At 46.8% G+C, this 24151-nt stretch overlaps 1 protein-coding gene across 2 annotated transcripts in view; it reads right to left on the reverse strand.

Moving 5' to 3' along the window:
• The window catches only part of LOC8041450 (serine/threonine-protein phosphatase 4 catalytic subunit), a 47104-nt gene that overhangs the window by 3827 nt on the left and 19126 nt on the right, over nt 1-24151 (reverse strand). For both annotated transcript variants that reach the window (XM_002414683.4, XM_029987857.4), the window contains exons 5-7: nt 21975-22101; nt 6023-6212; nt 4341-4419 (exon numbers count right to left, since the gene is read on the reverse strand). In XM_002414683.4, coding sequence (XP_002414728.1) covers nt 4341-4419; nt 6023-6212; nt 21975-22101 — 396 coding nt within the window. The remainder of the gene's footprint in view (nt 1-4340; nt 4420-6022; nt 6213-21974; nt 22102-24151) is intronic.

Below are 24151 nucleotides of genomic sequence, written 5' to 3' on the forward strand. Positions count from 1 at the left end.
GTCTACTGCACATTACGAGGCCTGAAAGTCCAAAAATCTGGGGGGGGGGGGGGGGGTCAAAGAATGCTATCGCATTAAAAGGATGCGGGTGCACTGCACGGTTCTCGGCAGCAGGCATGGCATGCCGTCGGAAAGCGCGGCGATGCAAATTGGTCGGTGCTTCCGTGTTATCTGCGTGACGTCACTTCAGTGACCAAGTTTTCGTGACATCAATCTCCCAACTTTGCACCCCCTTCCAAGCGCGGAGAAAGACATAGTTCTACTTCAAAAAGGAACACCTGTGACTATAGTCGCAAAATTCAAGGGTTTTCAAACACTGTTGAAAATTCCAGGGCTTTCAAGGACTCGAAAATGGCATTTTCGAATTTATGTGTTTTTAAGGTTTTCAAGGGCCCATGCAAGCCCTGCACACCACATACAGGCTTAACCAGGGCCGTACCCAGAAAAAAATTTCGGGGGGGGGGTTTTCGGGGACAACGGCGGCCATTTTGAAAGTGTCTGTTGTCTTATTTTCGCCTATGAATCATGTGCATCGGTGGCATATAATGGAGAGTTACAGCAAACCGGAGAACCGGTCCCGGTTTGGTACCCGGTAGCCGACTGGCGCCACTGCGCGTGCGCAGAGGTGGAGATTAAAATCGGCTGGCTGCCAGTGCACCGACCAGGGCCGTACCCAGAAAAAAATTTCGGGGGGGGGGGGGTCAGAACCCCCTATCCCCCCCCCTGGTTACGGCCCTGGGCTTAACCCTACATTGCATGTAAATTACTTTCAATCGGTGATAAGCAAAGTCTGCAAAGAGACTGTCTCCATTTCATTCAATAATATATTCATCACTGCCCCTCAGAAATGGCCTGTCCTTGCTGCACAAAAATTAAAACAAGTTATAAAGGGTTTAGCAACTGCAACAAATTAACGCAAGACACCGCCTACCTTTTTACGAAACTGCAATCCGTTCGAAGCATGCAACCAGAGTATAAAAACCAACAGGGAATTTCTAAATCTAGCTCAGAAATAGATCAGCACTTGTAACAAAAGGCAAAGCAATAAAAACTGATTCAGTTTTAACACAGAAAACCAGTAAATATATTACACATATCACAACTACGTAAAGTAACATTTGCACTCTATCAAAATTTGTTTTCCTTCTATCCCTTTCGTCGAGAGATTACGACCAAGAAAAATATGCGAAGAACTTCGCTGACAGAATGAGAGATAATTTTTACGTCTGTGCAGGCTCACACTGAAAAAAATAAGGTACATTTTTTTTGTTCTTGCTAGATTTTCTAAGCCACACGCAACACGCTTGGATCAACATGGCAGCTGCAAGAACTCCACAATTATTCAACACGAAGCCACGTCAACATGAAGACACGTAGCCTTTACATCAAAGATGGCTACAGGGTGCTGAGACATTGTAGATAATTTATATGTGGTGGGCACATAATGAACCAGGAAAAAATCGGAAGTGCACGAGTAAATGGGCGACCTGAAAGAAGACTACAAAGACATAACAAAGCGTCCTTTCTTGCAATTAAGAAAACACGGCCCATTTTGAAGTTCCGGTGCAACCGGCGCAAAAGGCCACATCATCTTGGTGGCGAAATCTGCAACCCGCCACCAAACAAACTAAGCGTCTGTGCCTCGCACACATTGAACCCTGACATTAAGCGCGTCTCGACTTGCCGTCGAAGCAAAGGCCACCGACGCGGCCTTTTGCAAGGCAAGTCTGAAGCTTCGGTCCACGGTCTGAGCATGCACAATGGACATGTTGCGAACCGCGTGGGTGCTCCGAACAAGCGGCAGTGCGGCAGTTGCTCCGAGTATCGCCATGTCAAAACAGGGCCATCCATCATTCGTCGCTCTCCTTCCCACTTCCAAAGTGCAGCAGATATTTTTTTTTTTTGCTCTTACTGTACTTAATTTCACCATAACTTGGCAAAGAGTGAATGCTATGACCCCTCGAGCTAATCAGAGCGATGGAGGAAAACCGTGTGACAGCCCTTCCTAATGGTACAGGAGAGAGAGCGAAATCTAAGCAGTTGGAGAAGAGGGGAAGGAAGAACCCCCTTTTCACCCAGACATTCTTGTGTATCCCAGATGTTGCTTTTGGTCCCCACTCAGAGACTAGCCTGGCGCTCGAAATTCGCACAAAAGCGATTTTTTTTTCTCTCCCGCCCGTGGCTTCGACAGTGCTGCACGCAGCTTACGATGTAAAGATACAGTCGCACGTTTCCCTCCGACATTCTGATTGGCTCACTGGGACCGTAGCCTTCGCCTTTTGCCACGGAGTATAGGCTCCGCCCTCTCTTTGTCTCGTGGTTACAAATCCACCCGGCAAGAACATTTCTTTCGTCTTTTGCACGACATGTTACAATGGAGTCCTTGTAGCACTAAACCAAAATGAGCGTTAGGCTTACTTGAGCCAGATTTTGGCTTTTCTCCACAATGAATATGTGCATTTGTATACTTGCGCGGGGACTGGCATATTTTTGTGCCTTCGGACTCCCAGCGTATCTCCTCACACAGTGTATACGGGTTCACAAACAATAGTACAGATTTGTTTTTGTTGGAGCAGGTGAAAATTCTTGTCTGACAAAAGGGATTATGAATGATTACGAAAAAGGAGTATGTTGGGTTAGTAGGTAATTCCCAACATTCACACTTTGTTTCGTGCAAAATTTGGAAACTGCACGAACAAAGTTACAAGTGGGGCCATTACAAATTGGCTACACCAAAAAAAAGCAACAATTAAATCGGCCGAAAAAAATTTTCGCATCAGCAGGTTCCGCAGGTGGGATGCCAAGGTTTTCCTATCATGCCAACCAAACGGTTATGAAGTTGGAAAGGAGGCGAAGGGGGACTCCTCCCCTTCCTAAATAGCCAAGTTGAAGAACTTGTTCCCTTGAATCCCATATTCTTTGTCCTTCCTAAATCACCTTGTTCTTTTCCTCCATACTGTTCTTTCCCTCCAGGTTTTAGTACCAATAGAGAAGGCTTCACAGGTCAGCCTTAGATGCAAAGGAAGCACGCCTGTATCAAGCTGCTCAACAGCTGCTTCCATTTTCTCAGCTTTATTTTTGCAATGCAAAGCAAATGCTCTAGCTGCATTGTACGATACCAGCATGCGTTGGTCACTACTGCACGATGCCACATTAATAATACCGGGTTAGCATTCATGCTGCACTGGCAAAATGGCTCTTCTACAGCGAAGAAAAATTTTCTAAGTTTCAAGGCTGACTGATGTCCTTATTGTCTACCCAGTTATACAACCGATTTTTCATTATTATTTTACTTCTCAAGCTTTCAAACATTTCCTACCAACCACTTTGCAAGCAGACCTATCTTAACCATGTTCAAAATCTTCCTACACGGCTCAGTGGCTGCTACTTAAAGTATTGGTTCACTGGGACGTGCACACAAGTAACATTAACCGTGCAATGCACGTTGGAATTCAGATGTGCGTAAAACGCACCACAGGACCCTCGTGTCACATCCTGCAGGAGTACTATACCAGGATGTGGACCTCGAAGTATCATAACAGAAACATTAAGTTCCATTTGATCTGAAACCTACGCAGGTCAACTTGTCACATACACACAAAATATTTTGGAAAGCAGCTCTAATTAAGAAAATATCTATCTTGTTTTTCACCTGGCAACGGCTACGCTGATAGCCCGAGACAACCCAGACCTCTGGATTGTGTTGCCGTGGCACTTTTATGCTCCGTTCACCCCCAAGCTGACAGTGCAATGGAAGCTAGCGCTCGCCGAACCAATCAGCCACCTCCCTCTCATCATTTGACCCCACTCCTTGTACAAGGGTATGGGCGGGGGCGTGGTCACGTAGAAAAGACAAACTACGACTGGTCCAATGAAAACATAGCTTCTGACGCACTGTCGACGCAAGGGTGATGGAGAATAGGGCCTCAGGTCATCAGAGGACTCAAACAGTGAACATTCGAGGCTAACGCTACAGGAGAAGAGAATGACTGCAACAGATTAAAGTACTACAGCATTTGTACCTTGGTCTACAGCGAAGTACTACGGTAATTCTGCTGAAAAAATAAATAAAACGCAACTTTTCTAAAGGTCAAACTCCATGGAGCAAACATGAGACAACTAACCAATGAACTTCACCTGGCGGCACGTTCGCTTTGCGTGTGATGCAACGGCCACTGTTGTGACGCAAAGCGCGGAGCAAATGCCGCCCAGCGAAGCTCGTCGTTTATTTCGCTCTATGGAGTTCAAGCTTTGGAGATAGTTCAGTCAAACTATAACCGGTAGATTAAGCGAGCGGGTCCTCTGCTCCCAAGCTGCACTTTCCAAAAAACAGGACTCACCTGGGGAGCCGCCTCAAATATTGTGAAGTCCCGTTGCAAGTGCTCGTCTAGTTCCAAGATGGCCGCCACATTCCCGCACCTGGGGATCGAAAACGAAATGGTAGACATCGTGGTGGGACTGCATCCAGCCTGACCGCCATCATAAATGAATCGAACTTACTTTAAATGATTTGTAAATATTAGTTTCAGCACAGAGGCTTTTTTCATACTATGCTGCTGAAGAAAAGCTTGCCTCACTCGAGAGTGACAAACAAAAGCAAATTTTTTCCAAGACCCAACATGGAGTGAGCAAGCGCCGTTGGGGAATTCCCTATTTTTATTAAATCAAATACTTCAAGGTCTAGGGCAACATTTTTGCACTTTGATACAAAGAAGTCTGAAACCTTCACCTATTGCAGGAAACTTACTGTTTTTAGTCACAACGTTTGAATGAAGCAAGTATTTCCTTCGACATTCCGCAGAAAAATGCACCACCTAGCCACATGCAGGGCGACCAGACGTCCCCTTTTAGAGGTTCATTTGCATCGTCCCGTCAATCTGGTTCTAAAAAGCCTAAAGTCATGTTTTTGTGGGAGCAATCAGTACTAAGCGAATGGAAGAAAACTGAAAGAATGCTTCTTGACCTGAGACATAGTTACATAAAAATAAGCATACTATAAAAATGTTACATCCCATACGGAACAATTTTCAGCTCCTTTCCTCGTTACATCTGCCAATCACTCTGCAAGACTTTTCTTGTAGCACTACTGAATTTGACATGTTAGTTTGGCAACAATGAAACGGCGATGAAACTCACTTATCCTACTCGGGAACAGTATGCGCTTCTACTCTCAAATTAAAAAATTTTACAGCCGACGCTACGAGCTGATGGCACCAGTCATACAGCGTCAAAAGAGCACCATCATGGTACTTGTCATATTTCTGAACGTGCCCTATCATCGCCGAGCCAGCTATAAACAGAAAAGGCCTAGCGACTTGCGCTCTTGACGCTGCTTGATGTCCCATTAGCTCGTAGCATCGACTGCCCTTGGACTTAAGCTGAAACAAAGTAATAGCACTGCGTGACGATCGTGCGAGCGGGCGATCACGACACACCGTTTTTCTTAGCCCCCACCTGAGTGTCCAGTCTTTTACTTCGAGGATTATGGTCACCCTACACATGACCTTCGTAGCAGGTTAATGACAAATGTCAATGACAGGCTAAGAATGCAGCAGAAGCTCCATCTCTAGCATATTATCGTTGTCCTCTGCTGGGCTTTGGGTGCCCGTCCGACAAATTATTACCAAAGGCAGAAAGTTAGCAATGAAGGCAAAGCCCATACAGTCTTTTTAAAAAACATATGCAAAGGAAAAAAAAAGATTTAAACAGTTGGCGTCTGCAGGAGCCCGCGGAAAAGTGGCAACTAGCAGTCACATGACTAGCCACTAGTCACGCGGTGCTTGTGCTCTTTCGGGAGCTTCCTGCGGCTTCTAAAAGTTATTTATTAATATATATATATATATATTTCTTTTGTAGCACTTAAAACAAACATTTTAAGTGCAAAAAAATCTTCAAAATCTTGTCCTGCCACTGAATATAGCACACAAAACTGATTTATGCAATTTACTCGAAGCCTGTCCGACTCATTCAGCTAGGTTGGGCCATATTTGTTGGCGACCACATGGCACGCCTGTGTCCATACCTGTAGCAGTAGTTTGGGGCAGACCAGACGGTGAGCACGGTCTCGTTGAAGTGCCACTTGTAGCCCTCCATGACCAGCTGGTGGGCCCGGCAGATCATGTCGATGTGGTTGGTCGTGTTGAATTGGGACACCACGTCGCTGCCGAACAGGTAGCCTGCCCCCCGGGGGCTCACCCCCCAGCCCTGGGTATCTGCGAGAGGGAAACAGAAGACGTCAGCCGCAATAAAAGTGCGACAGAACCCAGTGGGGTTTCCAATGGGCAGCGTTTTCGATCGGAACGATGTGCAATGTGACACATAGTAAAGGGACTGCGAGTGCATACACCACCACGCTGTTTACAAACAAGCCCCCGTCTGCCCACATCGGGTGTGGGCACCGCGCGTGTACAGAAACTGGATCCGCGTGAAATGGCCCGTCTGCACATGCACGGTGCTGACGGCAGCGCCATCACAGTGGCGTGATGTCGAAGAGGTGAGTTGGTGTATAAACAAACTCCTCTTCTTCCCCATCCGTGTGCCTCTTGTTCGGAGGCATTGCGTTGTTTTCTCCGAAAAAGCCGTCATGCGCACGAACAAACCATGAAATTCCTCCGCACCTACTAGATTACTAATACGCAGTTCTTGTCCTGCCGCACAGCCCCTGTTCCTATGTAGTAAAGGGGTGGGAGTTTTGACTCGCTGCTTACACCCCGACCCCCTACTCTGTGCGGCACCACACTGTCGGTTGCATGCGCTATGACCAATTGATTGACTCAGATTTTACGGCACAAAAGCATCTAGGGCTATGAAGCGCCAGAGACAGACTATTGCGGAAAGGGTTTCAGAAAGGAAAGAGCTTTAGTAGCTTTCGATAGATTAAAACTATGTGCTTGATTTGTAAACAGGTATGGGCATGAAGTTAGAATATTAAATCATAATTGGCGTAAAAGACCAATATCTCTTAAAAAGTTAAGAACAGAGTTGTGCGAGATAAGAGGCTCGTACTTGAGTATGATTGTACGGTGTCACGGTGTATGCTCGCGATATATTTTGGAAAAATGTTTACGTCGTGCAGAGCCATACGCTGAACATTCAAACAATCTGTGTTGAACAGTTAATGGTTCATTGCAGTGCTCACACTTGGGAGACTTTTCCCTACGCGGAAAATGGCCGCGAGTGAGGTGCATACGAAACATCCCCAGTCGGCACGCGACAACCTCATGAGAACGATCCCAATGCCGTCCACTCTCCCACTCACTGTGCAATGGCTTTACTGTATGGAGCTTATTACTTATTTTAATCTCACTCTTGCTGCCAGTCTTGGGTGACAACATTTTACGAGTCTATGGCAATCCTTATGTGGGATATTATGACAGTCCGCTTCTTTCTCACCAGTAGAACTAGCTGCAACATAAAACTATTTCATTGTTTTTTTGGAAGGAAGATTAATTTTGTTCCGCAGCTCTACAATTATTGGGTTTTTAGAAGCTTTTAGTGATGAGAGTGCTCATAGAAAACTTAACTGAGTCGGTGTAGATGACACAGTGCATGCAGTTTGTTTTCACAATATGGTCAATGGCAAGGGGTAGACTACATAGTTCTACCGTTAAAATAGGGGCAGCAGATGCAGTTCGTTGGGTACAGCAAACAAGAGGGTCCAACCATGCCACATCCAACAAATGTAACTGTCTTTGTGCCACTTGCGTAGTATGAGCTGTGCACAAAATATCTACTGTGAAGTAAAAAAAATATACTTGTCTCATCCACCATAAAGCAGTGTCTTTCTTATTGTATTTGGTTAGTGAGAAGTCACAGCAATTGAGGTTGTAATCCCGTGGGGCTACAGTTTGTCGGATAGGGGTTACGGGCATTGCATTACAGTAGTTACGTTACACGACTGTAAGTCGACCCCCCCCCACATTGCACATCAGCAAAAAAAAAAAAAAAAACATTTAGAGGCACATTTTACGGCGAACACCTGAAAGTGGCAGGGTATCTTTTTCGAAAGCCCAGCCTCCAGCACGCGATCAATGCCTTCTGGTGTGCTATCGCTGCGCATGCACGCGCGAGGCGCACGAGATGCCCAGGCGCTATCGAAACTAGGAAGCTCCCGCTGGAGGTGGGACAACTGAGGCTACACCCTGTCGTGCTCACTCTGTCCGCGACTAGAGACTACGATTCATCCGCACAGGTGATGTCAGTCCCGTTGTCATCACTGCTACGTTTCTTAAAGCACGTCATCGGCGTCGTCCAACAAAATCTCGCACTTCGCAAATGACAGCATCTTCCATGCTAGCTCAGTGATTGTGTTGCACGTCACGGGTAGGGACCGATTGAGCACTTCTGCGGCGTACGTTGAAAGCCTAATCCTTAACTCCACAAGGCGTCCCCACCTATCCAGACTTTGGCCCGCGGGAGCCTCTTTGTTTGCAGTCACAATTAAAATCCCTCGCCACTTCAGACTCCATTGGAGCACCACTCGCTCAGACGGGTTGAACTTGCATCCAACAGTGCAGTTGTTGGTTGCTTCTGGATGAAGGATGGCCATAAACGAGCAGCAAAAACATGAACTGCGTGGATCACGCTTGTCAATACAAAAAACCGTAGACGGCGCTCCAGCATAATCTTGACACTCGATCAAACGACGCAAGTCCGTGAATCGTGCGAAAAGCTGCAAAAAGAAGCTGCGGGGAGTGAGGTTTGAGGCTGTACCGGCGGCCATTCCGGAGTGCCTCTTACAGGTGCCGCCATTTCCGGTAGTCAGGCGTGCTGTGCGCTGTTCGCCGCCATACATTTGGGCTAATTTGCAAATCGCTATCAATAATACTTGTTCGTGCAAATAAAAAAAAAACTTGTAAAATGAGCGCACAGAATAGCGCAATGCAACAGGTATAGCCGGCTGAACTCTTAACAACTCAAGGTGTTCTTGTTATCGCGATTGTTTCGTTTTTGTCGGCGGTGGAACGCTTAACTTCGATTATACGTCGACTCCCCCACTTCTGATTTTCAAAAATTGAAAACTGGGTCGACCTACAGTTGTGTACATATGGTACTCAGTCCAGCAGAATCTGCTACACTTGCGTTTCTCATATTGAACAGAGGTGTAATAGTAGGTTTGTTTACAAGGGCGCACTTGTATCTCGTTTCCGCTACAGCATCTTGGGAAGGGTGTAGGTACACTTAACGAATTCCAAGTGAATACATGAATCCAGTGGCGTACACAGGGGGGGGCCGAAGGGGCCGCGGCCCCCCTCCCCCTCCCCCGAAATTTCCGAGGGGGGGGGAGGGGTGGGGGGAGTCGGCGAAGTTACTGACTCTCGGAATATCAAACTTCGTGGAGATGTTGTAAAAAAAGGGAATAAAAAAGGAAGGGAATGCAATATGCCATTTACGACATAGTAAAAATAATAAAAAATGTGTAGTTTTAACGTCTTTTATCTCATATGACTGGAAAATAATTAATTAACGAATATCTTTTCTACTTCTATTACTTCGCGAGTGCCCCATGTCCCTCTCGTGGAGCCACCAGGGCTGGTTTGTCGTCGCCACGGAGCGGCCCCCGTGTCCCCTGTCTTAATTGTTCCTCGAGGACCCCGCTCTGGGTGCGTACCATGCGCTGTGCCTCACCCGAGCACAGCGGGGCCCCTCAATGTTTGTAGCCTTTTTTTTTATTTTGAGAAAAAGCGTCGGTGCTGCTCTTGCACCCCAACGAGGGGTTTTTCCTTGAAGCGGTGTCCGGCTGACGGTCGACAGTTAGGGCGAAGGTTTTTAGGAGTTTTCTGGGGTCTATGCACGTGTCCTCTCTTAATTGGATTTTGTATTGTATGTGTTTGTTTTGTACCGGGTGGCTCCCATTGGGGTCTAAAAAGAGCGATATCTGATTGGCCCCTCGGAGGGTGGGAAAAGTCTTAGCAAAGTGTAACCGCAAATCCCGCGCCTAAAGGCGCAGGATTTGTGGTTCAAGGTTCGAGTACGGAAGTTGTCATCAGCAGTTTGAGAACCGCGCGAGATAGGGGCGTGAGTGTGCGATTTGCTGCCTCAGGACGAGAGTCAAGTGCAATATGTGAGTGCGTAAACCATTTTACATCGTCCCTTTGTTGCGTTGTGTGACTTCCTTGACTTTCTTTTGTGAGCGGACTGCGGAAAGCTTAGAAATCGGCACCAACGAACAAATCACGTGAGATTTTTGTTGGTTAGATCAGGTTAAGATAGGGAGTACTTCATGGTGGAGCAGCTTTCCAGTGCTTATCGTCTATCCATCAAGATGTTCCGCGTTTCTACTTATGCATCATTGTTTTATCAGCCCCGATGACTGGAGGCTTTGTGCATTTGAGTCGTGCTTCATCAAATATTTGTTTTTATGATTCTTGTTTTCTGCTTACTCTGGTGCCTTCTTTTGACGTGACTTGTAAATTAAAAAAAGTAAAATGCAAATGCCTTCCTGGTGGGGAATTTCCGGGGCATCATTTTTATGTATCATAATCATCCGAAAACCAACATGACAACTTTATTTTAATTACTTAATAGAAGAATGCATAGTTATTAGAAAAAAATGAACATGCTTTTATTTTCTCTTGGACTTTCTTTTCTTTTTATCTCGTCCCCCTTTACTCTCGTCTGTCCGGCCCCCCGCGAAATGAAATCCTGCGTACGCCACTGCATGAATCCTAACACAGAACTTCGTCTTTCCAGCGACCATTAATTTGATTCTGCATAGAGGCTAGCGATAGGCGATGTGGAAAGGCATCAGTGGATAAATACAGCCCTCGGTGATGTTACAGGACAAAACATTTTTAGAGCTGAAGGCCTCGCCGATCCATATACAATACTGCCATAAACCAAAAGCAAGTGAATCACTGATCTATAGGTTCGTAGATGGGTAGCTGGTCAGAGCCCCAAGATTAGTGAGAAAGCACTTAAAAATGTTCAGTGCTGTTTTGCAGATAATTGGTGGTTCAGAATAAGCCCTGGGAGTTTGTGTTCTGGTTTTGTCGGAATTCAGGTGGAGTGCATAGCGATTGAGGGGTCCGCTAAGGGTAGGCGAGAGAAACAAACCACGCACAGCTTTTTCAGGAAAAAATTCAAACCCATTTTGATCCGCCCATGTTAGTAGATTGTTTACCGTTACCGTTGACTACTTCCAAAGGGGGCAGAACGGGAGTATGATGGGTGAGCTCCCCGATAATTCACACAAGAAACAGTGCCACTACCGCAGTTGTCGGTGGGGTGGTCGGTGCTTGCACATTTTGCACAGGGGGCTTTTCCCCCGCAGGTGAGTGACCCATGCCCAAAGCGTTGGCAGAGAAAGCAACGCCTTGGGTTGGGGATGTAGGGATGAACCTTGTGGTTCAGGTACTCAGCCTTGACTCTAGGGAGATGTGTTGTCGAGTTGAAGGTTAAAACAAGGAATCTTGTGTCTTGTTCCTCACCATTGCAACGGACTGTGATACGTTCTACAGCAGTGATCGGATCTTGTCGGTGGGAATTTGAAGCAGATAATCTTCGGAGATGACGCCCTGTGTGCTGTTCAGTGAGCGGTATGGAGCCGCCGATACTTTGTAGTTCCTTACTTGGTTAAGTTCAAGAAGTGCTGTGCTCTGCTTGGTGGTGGCGACTTCCACAAGAAGGTTACCAGGTGAAAGTTCCTTTAATTCAAAACATTTTCCAACCAAAGTCTCTAGGGTTTTTGCAACTAAGAATGGGGAAAGTTTTGCAAGTGGTTGGACCTCATTTTCCGAGTGCATTACTAGGAATTTTCTAAAGGTAATAGCTGGCAGGGTTACATTTGTTTTTGTGGCGTCTTCGGTCCGACCCCTTTTCAGGGGCCAATTAAGAAAAGATTTAGCTTTGGTACTAATATAAATGGAAAAATAAATTCGGCATCTGTGGTGTGCCACCCACCATTGAACCCAGCTGCTGAGGGAACAGTCAACAGACCATAAAAAGGGCTTTGCTGGAACTGTGGATTTGTTAGCACTTGCCCAGGTGCGATACCCAAACGTGGGTATAGATAAGAACGGGGTGGCCAAGCTGCAGCTCTTCGCGTGTTTAAACGCGGCCCACCCACTCACTGCAGATGAGCAATTTAGCCAGTGCAGCACAACTGCTAGCCTGGGGTCTTTAACGTGCACCACGCAGTAGTGATACACAACCGCACGCCAGTACGATGCTCATCCAGATCGGAACGGGCAGGGGTCGGAATTGAACCCAAGACCCTGGGTTCTGCAGCGCAAGCTTTCGCTCCACGTGCTCTGAGCTGGTGTGCGCTAGCCCACTCGGCCACCAATCGCAAGTCACAAAATCTAAGAATAGCAGTTTTAGAACTTTTTTCTATCGTATACCGAAAGTCAGCTTGCTTCTTACTTTACACCAATTTGCTTTCGATTTTAGTTGGGTCATCTCTCCGCATATTACGATAGAAGTGGTGCACGATCGAACGCCAGTGGAATGCCCTTCCAGACTGAGATGGGCAAGGGTGGGGATCGAAGCCAGGTTACCTCGGTCCTACCCAGTGTCGCAAACTCAGAAATAAAAAAAACCTGCCAAAAGAATCGAGAAACACCGCTACATTTAAAGGGACAATGAAGGCAATTTCAGAGATCTTTTTGGCGATTGAACTGGGTTCCAGGCACGTCTCAGGCCACGTTGCCCAAATTTCAGCCGAAACCGGTGCTTGTGTGCCGCGCAAATCAATTAAACAGTCGCGGTAATAATCGTACCGGGATCGACTGGGGCGACGCCCCAAGAGTTGCGGGAGAAGCCAGGAGAAGCGGAGCTCACGTGACCGATGCGGGGCCAAGGAGCGAGACGTCACAAGAGACGCGTCAGCGATTGGTCGAAACGAGAAACGTGTTCTCGGTCACGTTTTAGTTCGCGATTTTTAGAAATACTGTTCTAATTTCCGCTTGAATAACCATCAAAAGTATAAATCGGATCGGAAATGGTTACTAAACCGTAAATAAAGCAGCATCATTGTTTTTTTTCTTTGCTACGCTGGACGCGAAACCGGCAACGAGCAACTATGGGCCAACAAAATAAAATTAAAAAAGAACACGGTACTCGAAAGATTTTGCAAAATGGTAGCTGTAGATGGCTGTTCTAACGGTCGACTGAAGACCAGTATTCGTTTGGGCGACGCTAGTTTTACGTGTGGGTAGCTGTTAGTGTTCTTTGACGACAAAAAGAGGATGTCCGCGGAGGAACCGGATCCCGGCATGGCGGGATCGCTGCCGCTTTCCCTTCGGCATCTCCCCCGCGTCCGTCCTTCGGCATGCGGGCCGCTCGTTGCCGGCTGGGCGGTCTCCGTCGGGTGATGGCGGTGGCCGCCACAAACGGAAGCTCGAACTCGCTCGCGAGAGCGGCATTCGTCCATGTTGACAGAGTAGGCGCAATGACCGCGCCATCGCGCTGCTATAACCCACCGCGATAACCAGAGTCTCGATCTCCTAAATACTACCGGTACCGACTATTCACACTTGAATTCACTCCCTACGTCACCTCCGTTTTCGGAGGCCCAGAAACGAGACTGTAGATGGTTTTGTTTCAGTTTCTTTACTTCTTTCGTTGGCACATAAATATGCGTCATAAATGTCTACAAAAATTGGGCGGCATGCTATGTTCCCAAAAGCATTAAAACGCCATTTAAAAAAATTAAATAAAATCGTCTTCATTGTCCCTTTAAGGCGCAGGCAAAGAACGACTGTTTGAACATACTCTTCATTCTTGCCCCCCGCAACGTCTCGACGACGTCGCGAGCATTATTCTCTCTGACAATTTTGTCGAGAGTAAGCAAAAACAATGACCCCACAACTCGAACCTACCACAGAAATCAAGCTATTTACGATCAATAAACGTAAACTGAAGAACATTTTAGACTGCCAAAGAACACACTGACGTGACCTGGAAACTGCCAAAAATCCCGCCAACAGTGACTTCTTACGCGAGACAACTCAGAAAACCGCCAAATTGGTGACGCTGGTCCTGCAGTGCAAGCTTTCGCTCCGCATGTTCCGAGCCGCGGTGCATTAACGCGCTTGGCCACCGATCCACCCAGGACCCTAGACGTAAGTGCGACGTAACGATGTGCACTACACATTATCTGCCATTGAACTTTTTTAATTCTATGAAACAAAACAATGGCAGAAGATGCTCATGCCGACCTACGTAGGAAACTTGAAAACCACAAAATTTAAGCCCCGAGACAAGAAACAAAATAACGGGCAAGATTTGTCTCGAGGTTTAAATTATGACATTTCATAACCAGTTCGCCTGCATAATCTCGCTCCTTGGTAACTACTGCTGCTAAAAAAAAGTAAAAAAAAAACAAAAAAAACCTAAGAGGCATTTTTAATGGCTCTCATAAAACCGCCCACTGCGCACGGCACCAGTGACCTTAGTGTTCACAGTCGCGGTGCACCTGCATCCCTCGTTCCTATTGCACTTTGCCCGACGTGCGCAGAGCTTTTCCACTATGGCAAGCTAAAGGTAGTTAGTTCCTCGTGAATATGCTATTGTCGACGCAGTTTGGGTGGAAGCCTCTCAAAGCGCGATAGCATAAACCCGACTGACGCTTGCAGCCCAACGGCCCCCCGTCGTACTGCATCCCTAAGCCTGCACTCAAATCGCGCTACAGCTGTTGCCACAACGAGCATGTAACGTGGTCGGTTAAAAATGCACAGCTGCAATAAAACTGTACAAAGTGCTCAGAGGACGGTTGCCGTCTGTTACGCTAACATTATCACACTGGTGTGCATTGAAAGCAAAAAATTGCAGTGTTGCTGCAACGTGACTCCCACATGTCTTGTTATAAAGTAAAAAAAAAAAAGATTGATTGTTAAAAAAATAAGCAATGTTATATAAATTTCTTTGTGAAATGGTAGCCATGAGCAAATAGCAAGGGTGGAAGAAAGCTTCAGCCTTTTGTAGCAGGTCCGGAAGCAGCAAAGATGCCCCTTTGGAGCGGCCTTGGGGCAGTAAAAGTTCTGCTTTGGAGCAGCTCAGGAGCCACAAAAGTCAAGTTTCGTAGCTGCAAAATTCTGAGGGATGCCCACCCCCCAAAAATAGCTCACACCTATGTTTGGCTTGGTTTACTACATTCTTTCTAAATACTGAAAGATAGCCCACTCCTAGTAATAGCAGTGTTGGAATCAACGGTGGCCTTGACGTTAATGCGGCTAGTCAGCTATGGCGAGATATAAGCGAACATTGCCGAATGGTAAGTACAGTCAGCTTTGCTTTGTTGCCCCTAGCCACGATAACGACCTTTGAAGGGGCACGTGACGTAAAAAGAGCATTTTTTCAACTTTTCTTGATTATACACCAAAAGATAGCCCACTCCATTTTTTCACCCGTTTTGCTCTTGATTTTAGGTGGGCTATCTCTCGGAGTATTACGGTACGTAAATTTTGGAATTGGTCACACAGGTAAAACTTGAGGCTACAAGCGCAGGTGTTTCTCCAAATACAAAAATATCACAACGAAAAAGCATCTACATGTGAGGTTCCAGAACCATTTCTAAACACACCCTTTCCTTAAATATAATCCAGCCAATAGCATAAAAAGCAAACGGCGTAATTGCAATTTAGCTGAGTGGCAGCTACTAAGACTGTCCTGGTAGCAGGGTGGTTTCTCTTATGGATTTTCGATTGAAGGATAGATAGAACAAAAGAAGCCCAACTTAAGCCTCATGAAAACAAAACGTTGTGTCTATTTATTATGAGTTCCCTAAGTTGAAAACAAAACCATTTTAAGATGCAATAGTATGATATGAAATAAAGCCCTATACTTACTGACTACAGTTTCTATTATTAGGAAACACAAATGTTTCAAGTACCTGTTTAGAAAACAAATGTATTCCAAAACTCCGATAAAAGTACAAATGCAAAATATTGAAAATTTCCCATCATCCCTGCTCATACATAAGTGCTTAAGCCCTTACTATAACAAGCATGACTGTATAGAATAAAAAAAAAGCTTGTTTAAGTGTTATTACAAAATTGTAGAGCCCTTCCACTTCACGTGAAGATCCAGGACCAGCGAAGCTGTTATTTTTACGACGTCTAGGATGACGCCTAGAGGATGACGTCTAGGACGACCTCGAGGACGACGTCTAGCACGACCTCAAGGGCGACTTTTAGGACGACCTCCAGGACGACGCCTAGAGAATGACGTCTAGGACGACCTCGAGGACGACGTCTAGGACGACGTCTAGGACGACGTATAGGACGACCTCCAGGATGACACCTAGAGAATGACGTTAGGACGACCTCAAGGACGACTTTTAGGACGACCTCGAGGATAATGCCTAGAGACGATAACAAGGGATCAGGACCTCACTAGTATCTAATAATGCCAAGGAAGGCTGACTCACGCTAACTGCCCCCTCTTTTTTTTTTTTTTTTTTTCATACTTGCCACAATCAATTTTTCTGTCAACGTCCACGAACACATTTTTTCCCAGATCCTAGCGCATAACAGCTTCGCTATAAAAACACTTTTTTTCTTTGCAGTTACTTCTTAAGATGCCGCACGACAACATGTCAAAAGTTGCTGGCCTACTTTGAAGATAAGCTGATCAGTTTTCAGCAGTACGCGATGAAACTGTGCAGGGAACGCTGCTACGGCCTTGGCCAGATTGGCAACAGATATGAGATGCCAGTCTAGATTGATACACCAGGGACATTAACTGTCAATGAAGTAGACGCACGAGAGATCAAAATCCGGACCACAATCTACCAAAGCAGTGCGCAACGGTTCTGTCTTGACGGATCTGAGGAAGACCTCTTGTGGGACATGGAGAGCAACCGAAGCGGCAGCAGCTCGAACGGATGCACCGAGGACTCGTCGTTGAGCAATAGTGATTGAGCAAAGCGTGCTGCATGGTGTGCTGTGAGCTGTGCCGGCAAGTAGAGTGACAATCACCTGTATTTGTTGTATCTTCCATGTTCTATTTTACCTTTTATTTCACTTAGAATAAATTAATATTTCTTTGCTGAAATTTCTGAATATTTAGTGTCCTTCCAATCTAAGCACCCTCCCCCCTCCTCTTCGTGAAGCATCACAGATTTGAAAAAGGAGGGGTGCTTAGAATTGAGTGAATAAGCGCTCTGTCGATTGACACGACTGAGCGGGCAGCACTGTCAAAACTTAACGTAGAATAAAACTTACATTCCGTTCGCTCTAGATTTGTTGTGGACATACACAACAAAAATAGCTTACAGCTGTTTGTTTTTCATTTCATAAGGGAGAACAAACAAAGAAATGACGTCCAAGCCAGCGTGGTCCGAAAACACAATTCACCGAAATGAGATTGACATGAGAGGCTCAAGTCCACGACTGCAATGGTGAATAAACAAGGCACAAACCAAAATGGTAACAACAATGATGATGATAATGACGCGCAGCTAGAGAAAAAAAAAAAAAAAGCTGTACGGCGTCACCTAGCAGCAGGACTTAGCAGTACTCAAGTAGCACTGCCAAACCAAGCCAATCCATGTGCAGCCAACATAGAATTCAAAATGGCCACTCCTCGGTGGTATATTCCACTGATCGCTCGCGACGATTTTGTCCAAAAAATTAAACTTTCGGAGTTCAAGCTGTCCGAAACATCGGTCGTGAATATGCACTATTTCTATTGCGTAAGTCACAGTTCCTCCTTTAAGTCCGAAATATCCAATGAGTCCGAATTATCAGCGTCCGAAAAATCAGTCGGCGACTGTATATACAGATATACAAGAAAAATAGAAAAATATACAGATGCCGTAACTTGTCCAGAAACACATCGGAAGCTTTGCAACAGTGCTTGCAAATAGTCAATCACACTTGATCGGTTTCAATGGGATCAATACGTAAAGAGTTAAAACAAACATTTGATCGAACAAACCTTGGTATTGAGCGTCGTGGCAGCATTTTTACTGGAGCGTAACGAGAGAGCGATTTCAATTAGCCAAGCATTTTTGCAAGGCATCAGCAGTGCCTCCTTTAGTTACTTCACGCATTGCATAAGGCCATAGTTGCCGTTGCCACATTCCTGTTTGTCGAGGAGCAATTAGAGGATATTTTGCATCTCGGTTGTCGTGGCTATCTTGAGGTTCTCGTCTGACGCCTCTTTGGATTCACCACGGCCACACACAAGGTCTACGATCTTGGCATCCAAGGCGGAAGCAACAATGCAAATGTCCGCACCTGCAGGCACAAACGAACCCAAGTCCTCCTCGGGTGCTTCAAAAACGATTTTGTACACACTTCTGTATGGATTGTTGAAGCTCTAAAAATCATCTGCAGGCTTGATGAAGATGCACGAGAGAGAAAATCAAATGCGCAAAAAACTAAACCAAGTCCATGTCCACAGAACATGAGCAGGATGCAGATGAATGTCCACACAACATGAGCGTGCATAAGAGATTCAAAGAGATGGTCTAATTTTCTTCCCTGAACCAATTCTGATGGAAGCGTCGGGGGTTTCTCACGTCTCTCAGGTAAGTTGGGCTGTGGGCGTTGTGCGTGGCCTTGGAAGGTAAATGTTGCTCCTTGGCCGCGTTAGAGTGAGTCGCGTCGCCGCATCAGTGGGAAAAGCGCCCATGCGTCTTCATCGCTCCATTTACCACTCCACATGTTAGGGAGGGAATGATCAGGTCACCCTCTGCGTAGGTGTGCGTGCTTCGGGCAAATCGTCTTTCGTAATAAGCGTGGTCGGCCGCTGATGCACTTAGAATAAGATGGTTCAAGATGCACGAATTTCGGTCAAAACTGCATTAAGCTGAGAAAAGAGTGAGTTCATTAGTTATACATATTTATTTTATGTGCAGAGCAGGTGTTCACTGAGGCCACCAGAACCTCTTAACTTGATTTTGATGTACTATCGTGGACACTGTTAGCTATAACACCGCAGCGGCGGCCGTCCCTAGAGTAACTGTATAGGCTCTGCTTGCAGAGCCAGAGTATCGCGTTCCTTTTCCTTTCGCCGCCATCTCCGTATTGGCGGAGGAGTGCTCACGTGGGCAGAACTTAATCCGACCTTCTTGCGGGAAAGAGGCCTTCCAGAGCGCCGAGTTTCGGGGAACATATTTTCCGCTTTGAGTTCGCAAAATATAGATCCTAGACTAAACTTGAACGAACCGAAAACTTCCTAGGCCATTGAACATTATGTGCGTCAACTGGGTACAATACAATACTGATTTTTTATAACGCGAGCAATGTTTTAGGAGATCCGTTTCCAAGGTATGGGAAGCAGACGACACGGACGACGATCGCGTTGCTCGCGTCCAACGTTGCTCGCGTCTGCGGCGTCTGCGGGTCTCGCGGAGTGATACACGACTAGCACATCCGGCCATCTTGGCGAGTCGGCGAGCTCTCGTCCGAAAGCGAGGGGACGGCGTTTTCGTGAGCCGGTGCGTCGTTTACCGCAATGAATTGACGACTTCGCTTCACACGCGACCCGCAGGATCCGCGGGTGCGATTTTTGCAATTGAGAGGGAAACAGGAAACGACGGGAGAACGATTACGACTCATGCGCGGCTCGTCGCCGCACTATTTTCCTTACGCAGCGCGCCGCAGCACGCCACCTCGCGTCTGCGCCTTCGCATCCCCTGCAAAAACCGACCGTGGCTTCCCGCAGTGCTTGGCTCCAGAATGGCACCATTGCGGTACTCTGCTCCGCAAGCGGAGCATATACAGTTACTCTAGCCGTCCCGTACCCCCAGCGCCTCACAGCAGGCGCCGTCCGAAACTCCGCGCATGCGCCGTGTGGCGGACTCGCTCCTCCCGTTTGCGAGCACACCCTCGCTTTGTCGTCTGCTAGGCGCAGAGCAGGCGATGCCACAGTGCTGCTCGTCTGGTACCCTGGCCCTAGCGAACTGGTCTCAAACTCATTTTAAACCGGCGATTTTGATTGGGGGAGATTGCAGAGTCATTAAGGCATTAACCCTTTCAACATTGTTTTTTTTTTTTTTTTTTTTTCTTTTTTAGAAACAGGATTTTGCAATGCATCTTTCACAATATGCGTTCGCAAACCAGTATGAGCGCAGCAGGTGTGATACAGAAATAGACTTATACTCCGTTTCACCTTAAGTCCGAATGCAGCGTACGCTACAAAACGACATAGCCAATCAAATAACGGCAAAGGTGCAATGTCACGGAGTGCATCACCAGGGGACACAATAAGGTGCAAAAAGTGCGCTTTTGTCGCTTTTGGTTGGCCCTATCGTCTCGTAGCGTCTGCTGCGCTTAGACCTAAAGTAAAACGGAGTATAACTGCAAGTTTGTCCCATAAAAAAACAAAAAAGTAGTCTACGGTGATATTACAATTAGTGGCAATGATTATCCTTAGCCAGCGGAGTCAGGGAATCAACCGTGGACACCTCTTACGCGGTGGTTTGCTGAACCATGTTCAGGGAAAATTGGCAAGCGCTGTGGCGTCGTCTGCTCTGTGCCTAGCAGACGACAAAGCGAGGGTGTTACGTTACGCGTTACAATCGAGGGAGTGTTAGATTCAAGTAAATACGGTAGCTAGCGCAAATGCGGCATCGAATGATTTTCTGACTTTACTCCCCTTTCTAGTGCAGAGGTGCGCAACGTGGGGGTTGCAAGACGACGACTGGGGTTTCACGGGCTTAAGAAAGCTGAGCCCCTGATAGCTTTGACACCACTCTCAAGGGAGGGGGGAAGGGCGTGTACCGAATGGCGTTCATGTACCTAGTTTTTCTATTTTAATCTAAGACTGAGGGAAGGGTATGCCCCTCGACTATGCACAGCTAGGGATCACAGGTTTAACGTTATGTCAAATCTGTCGATTGCTTGTTGCCCCACGTAGGCCTTGGACTCTCCAAGGCCCAGTTAATATAAGTGGCTCCATTCGTGACCGCGGAGAATTACTAACCCCAAGATCAGCTCACTCGTAGCACGCAGGATAACGCTTGCCTGTCCTCTCTTTAGTTTGGAGAGCACAAAAGGTTCCCATGACAAAACCGATGGCGGACAGTTTGCCTGGGAAAGGGCGCACCAGTCTGAGAAGGGTGGGCACCATTAAAGTCTGTAAATAAGCTACACTTTAAAGTAGTGACACTTCTGGCATCTTGGTGCTTACAATCACTGACGCCACTTATCTGAAGCTTTATCTGGAATCCCAGGAAACGCTTTTAGGCCCTCCAGAAATGTTAAAACAGAGCGTGACAGAGTGTAACGATATCGTTTAAGCTTCCCTACGCCGCATCTAAAACACGGTAAGACACATTTTTCAAGTGTAACTATCGCCAATCGCTCTCGCTCTGCACTAAGCATCAACATGGCGGTGCCCACGAGGTAATGGGGAATGATGTGTTTGTGTACCCAAAGCATAGCTCACTTAATGGCTCCAGAACACGGTGTAAGATATTCTTTAGGTGAGGACACGGCATGGCAAACGGTGCGATGCAAGCAACCAGGTAAGGTCCCATTCGTGCGCACCCGAGTGGACTATGCCGACGGCGTCTTCTTCGGCCGAACGGCAGAAATGAGAAAAAAAACAATACAAACAAAAACCAGAAGAAGGTGTTGTTACCACGTCACCTCGAAACATGCACTTTCCGCTCGGTGCATCGGCTCTGACCTTGACAGATACTGGCTCGAACACCGCATCAGAGATCTCACCGCTTCGACGTGTTCATAAATCTGTTCTGGCCGCCGTTGAGGCACGAAACTACACAGGTTCTATGGTGAAGCTGCGTTTAAACAACACGCAGAGCGTGAGTGCGAAGTTCTACATGACACGGCACAGCCGGAAAAGAAAATTTAAAACAGGAGTCTCCCGCGGGGAAGCGTGGGAAACCGGGTATGCGACAGGCTATGACCAGCCGCTTATCAAAGAGTCATCTGGTGGCGTAGCTTGCAACTGAGGCGACGAGAGGTCTTCACCTGGCAGCTTTGACGCGCCCAGTTCTACACCTACGCCTTACAGCCTTCTCCAGGCGCTGCGTAGAAACAGGTCAAAAAGCGGCTCACCCTCGGGGTCCGACCAGAGGAGGTCACACATGGGTCCGTCGTGGGGCACCTCCTGCTTCCGGTCTATGGTCCGAATCTGGTCCAGGGTCTGGATCGACGGGGACAGGCCGCCGTGCACGCAGAAGATCTGTGGGGGATGACACACCGCTCGTCTCCATTGGGCATTGCATTACAGTCGACACGTGGCAATACAAAGTCGCTTTATACTAATTTTCAGTTTGAAGCAAAAGCACAAAAAGAAGTGCAGGATTCAGGCGCATTCACCGAGTGCGATTGGTTTAGTCATTGACAGAAACTGCACAAACAGCATCAGCGCAGTGATGATGCACTTTTGGTACCGCTTGATCGGCTCCATTGGATTGCAGCATTGGCTGCACTCAAACTTAACTTAAAACAGGGTATAGAGGTGCTGTCCCTGCAATTGCACATACGTTAAAAAAACAGAAATGCAAGAACCTGGCTATTTCCAAGGATCTCGTCATGTGCTCCAGCAGTCCGGAAACTCAAGAATGAAAGAACTTCGTAGCTATGCTGACCACTTCGGGCACATGATCATGCACACCTCGGTTCATTTTGTCCTCCGTAGGAAAGAGGGCAAAGAGCGTGGCCGCGCCAGCCAAGGAGCCAACTGAAAGCACAACCTGCTGCACACGTTTTGTCGTCCACCGAGTTGTTCCTAGGGAAGAACAGTGAGGTAACGCGGTGCGTTGGGGATGTCTTGCATCCTTATTTCTAATGTGAACTCGTGCAAGTGGTTGGACCTTGTGCGGTGCAAGAAAGTGCCGATCACTCCGACAAGGAACCGCCACGCTGCTTCCCCTGCTAATGCGGGGACTGCATTAGTCATTGCAAAGCGCTACTTCGGTGAAGGGAACAAAGATAACGCCCTAGAAATGTTTGCGACCTGCACAGCACCGTGGTGGATGTGAGCCAATGAAAACGAGTCGAAATTGGAAGCTCTTTCTTGCAAGTGACTACTTAAAAAGAAAAAAAAAAGATGCATGCTTTGAATGTTTTTTAAAATTTGAAGTCCACCAAATTCGAAGCAATTCGCTGCCTCCTGCAAATTTGAATTACAGAGAGCCAACCATATACCTTTCTTATCAATTTCTTGAGACCACAGCGATGTTCCCAATGCCTTGAGCCCTCTTGATGCATGCCCCCAATGAGATACAGAGTGGGGGATACTCGTTCCTAATGGTTGGCTTACAACATATCTCTTCTGTACAGGACTGAAGCACCAAGTAGTCTAACGATATGACATTTATAAGTCAGCAAAAGTTTTCAAGTGGTAGTAACAGGGGTGGAACTCATGAAATGTACTTGGGGGCAGTCACAGGAGCAGCTGAAACAGCTGTTTTGGAGCAGGTTGGGAGCAGCTAAAACTACAGTCTGGAGCAGGTAGGAGCAGCTCAAATCAGTCTTCATTGCACTTCAGCTTGTGTCTTCGACGAGCACAAGAACAATTTCAATTCTGCTTAGCAGCACAGATGAACATGAGAGGTTAGGGACCTAGGTAGATGGAATAACAGTAACAAATGCGAAATCTTGCAACGTTGTGAGCCTTAATGAGAACCAAAAAGCAAGTACCATATGTTTCTGCAAATAGTGTCCTTGATATTTTCTGAGTGGCTTTCAGCTGCTCAAATGCAAACCAGCACTGCTTATGGCACAACCCACACCTGCTCGACATAGTAATTATATGTGCGTACCACGTGACGTGTGTAAGCAACGGACATGCAGTTGCACGGAGGAACAGGGCAACAAATTCTGAGATGATACTATTGTACAACTCAATATTGAAGCAGCAGACTACGATCAATGGAGTTATCGTATTCTAAGCGATAAGCAGGAGCAAGGTTAAAGTACGCGGAGCAGATCTACCGCTCGCGCGAGAGCTGCTGGCCGGCAAGGATTCGGATCGGACCGCGTTTCAGTTTAATCAAATCACGATTTATCTTGCAGGAATGCGGTTCCAACTTCTAACGTTGAAGTACTAGAAAGAATCTTTTGCTAATGTGTTTTCGACAGGCTGAAGTCCGGATCCCAGGCCACAGAGCCTCAGGTAAAGTGACGCTTAACGACTCGACCCCATCTCGGCCGACTTGCTTAGCTGCTTATGGTTGAAGAATAACAATCCAGTCGCAGATGGTGTAGCGCTTGGAATTGAACCCCCG

This window comes from Ixodes scapularis, unplaced genomic scaffold, assembly GCF_016920785.2.
Source record: "Ixodes scapularis isolate PalLabHiFi unplaced genomic scaffold, ASM1692078v2 PGA_scaffold1__304_contigs__length_218370807, whole genome shotgun sequence".
In the NCBI taxonomy this organism is placed as follows: Eukaryota; Metazoa; Arthropoda; class Arachnida; order Ixodida; family Ixodidae; genus Ixodes; species Ixodes scapularis.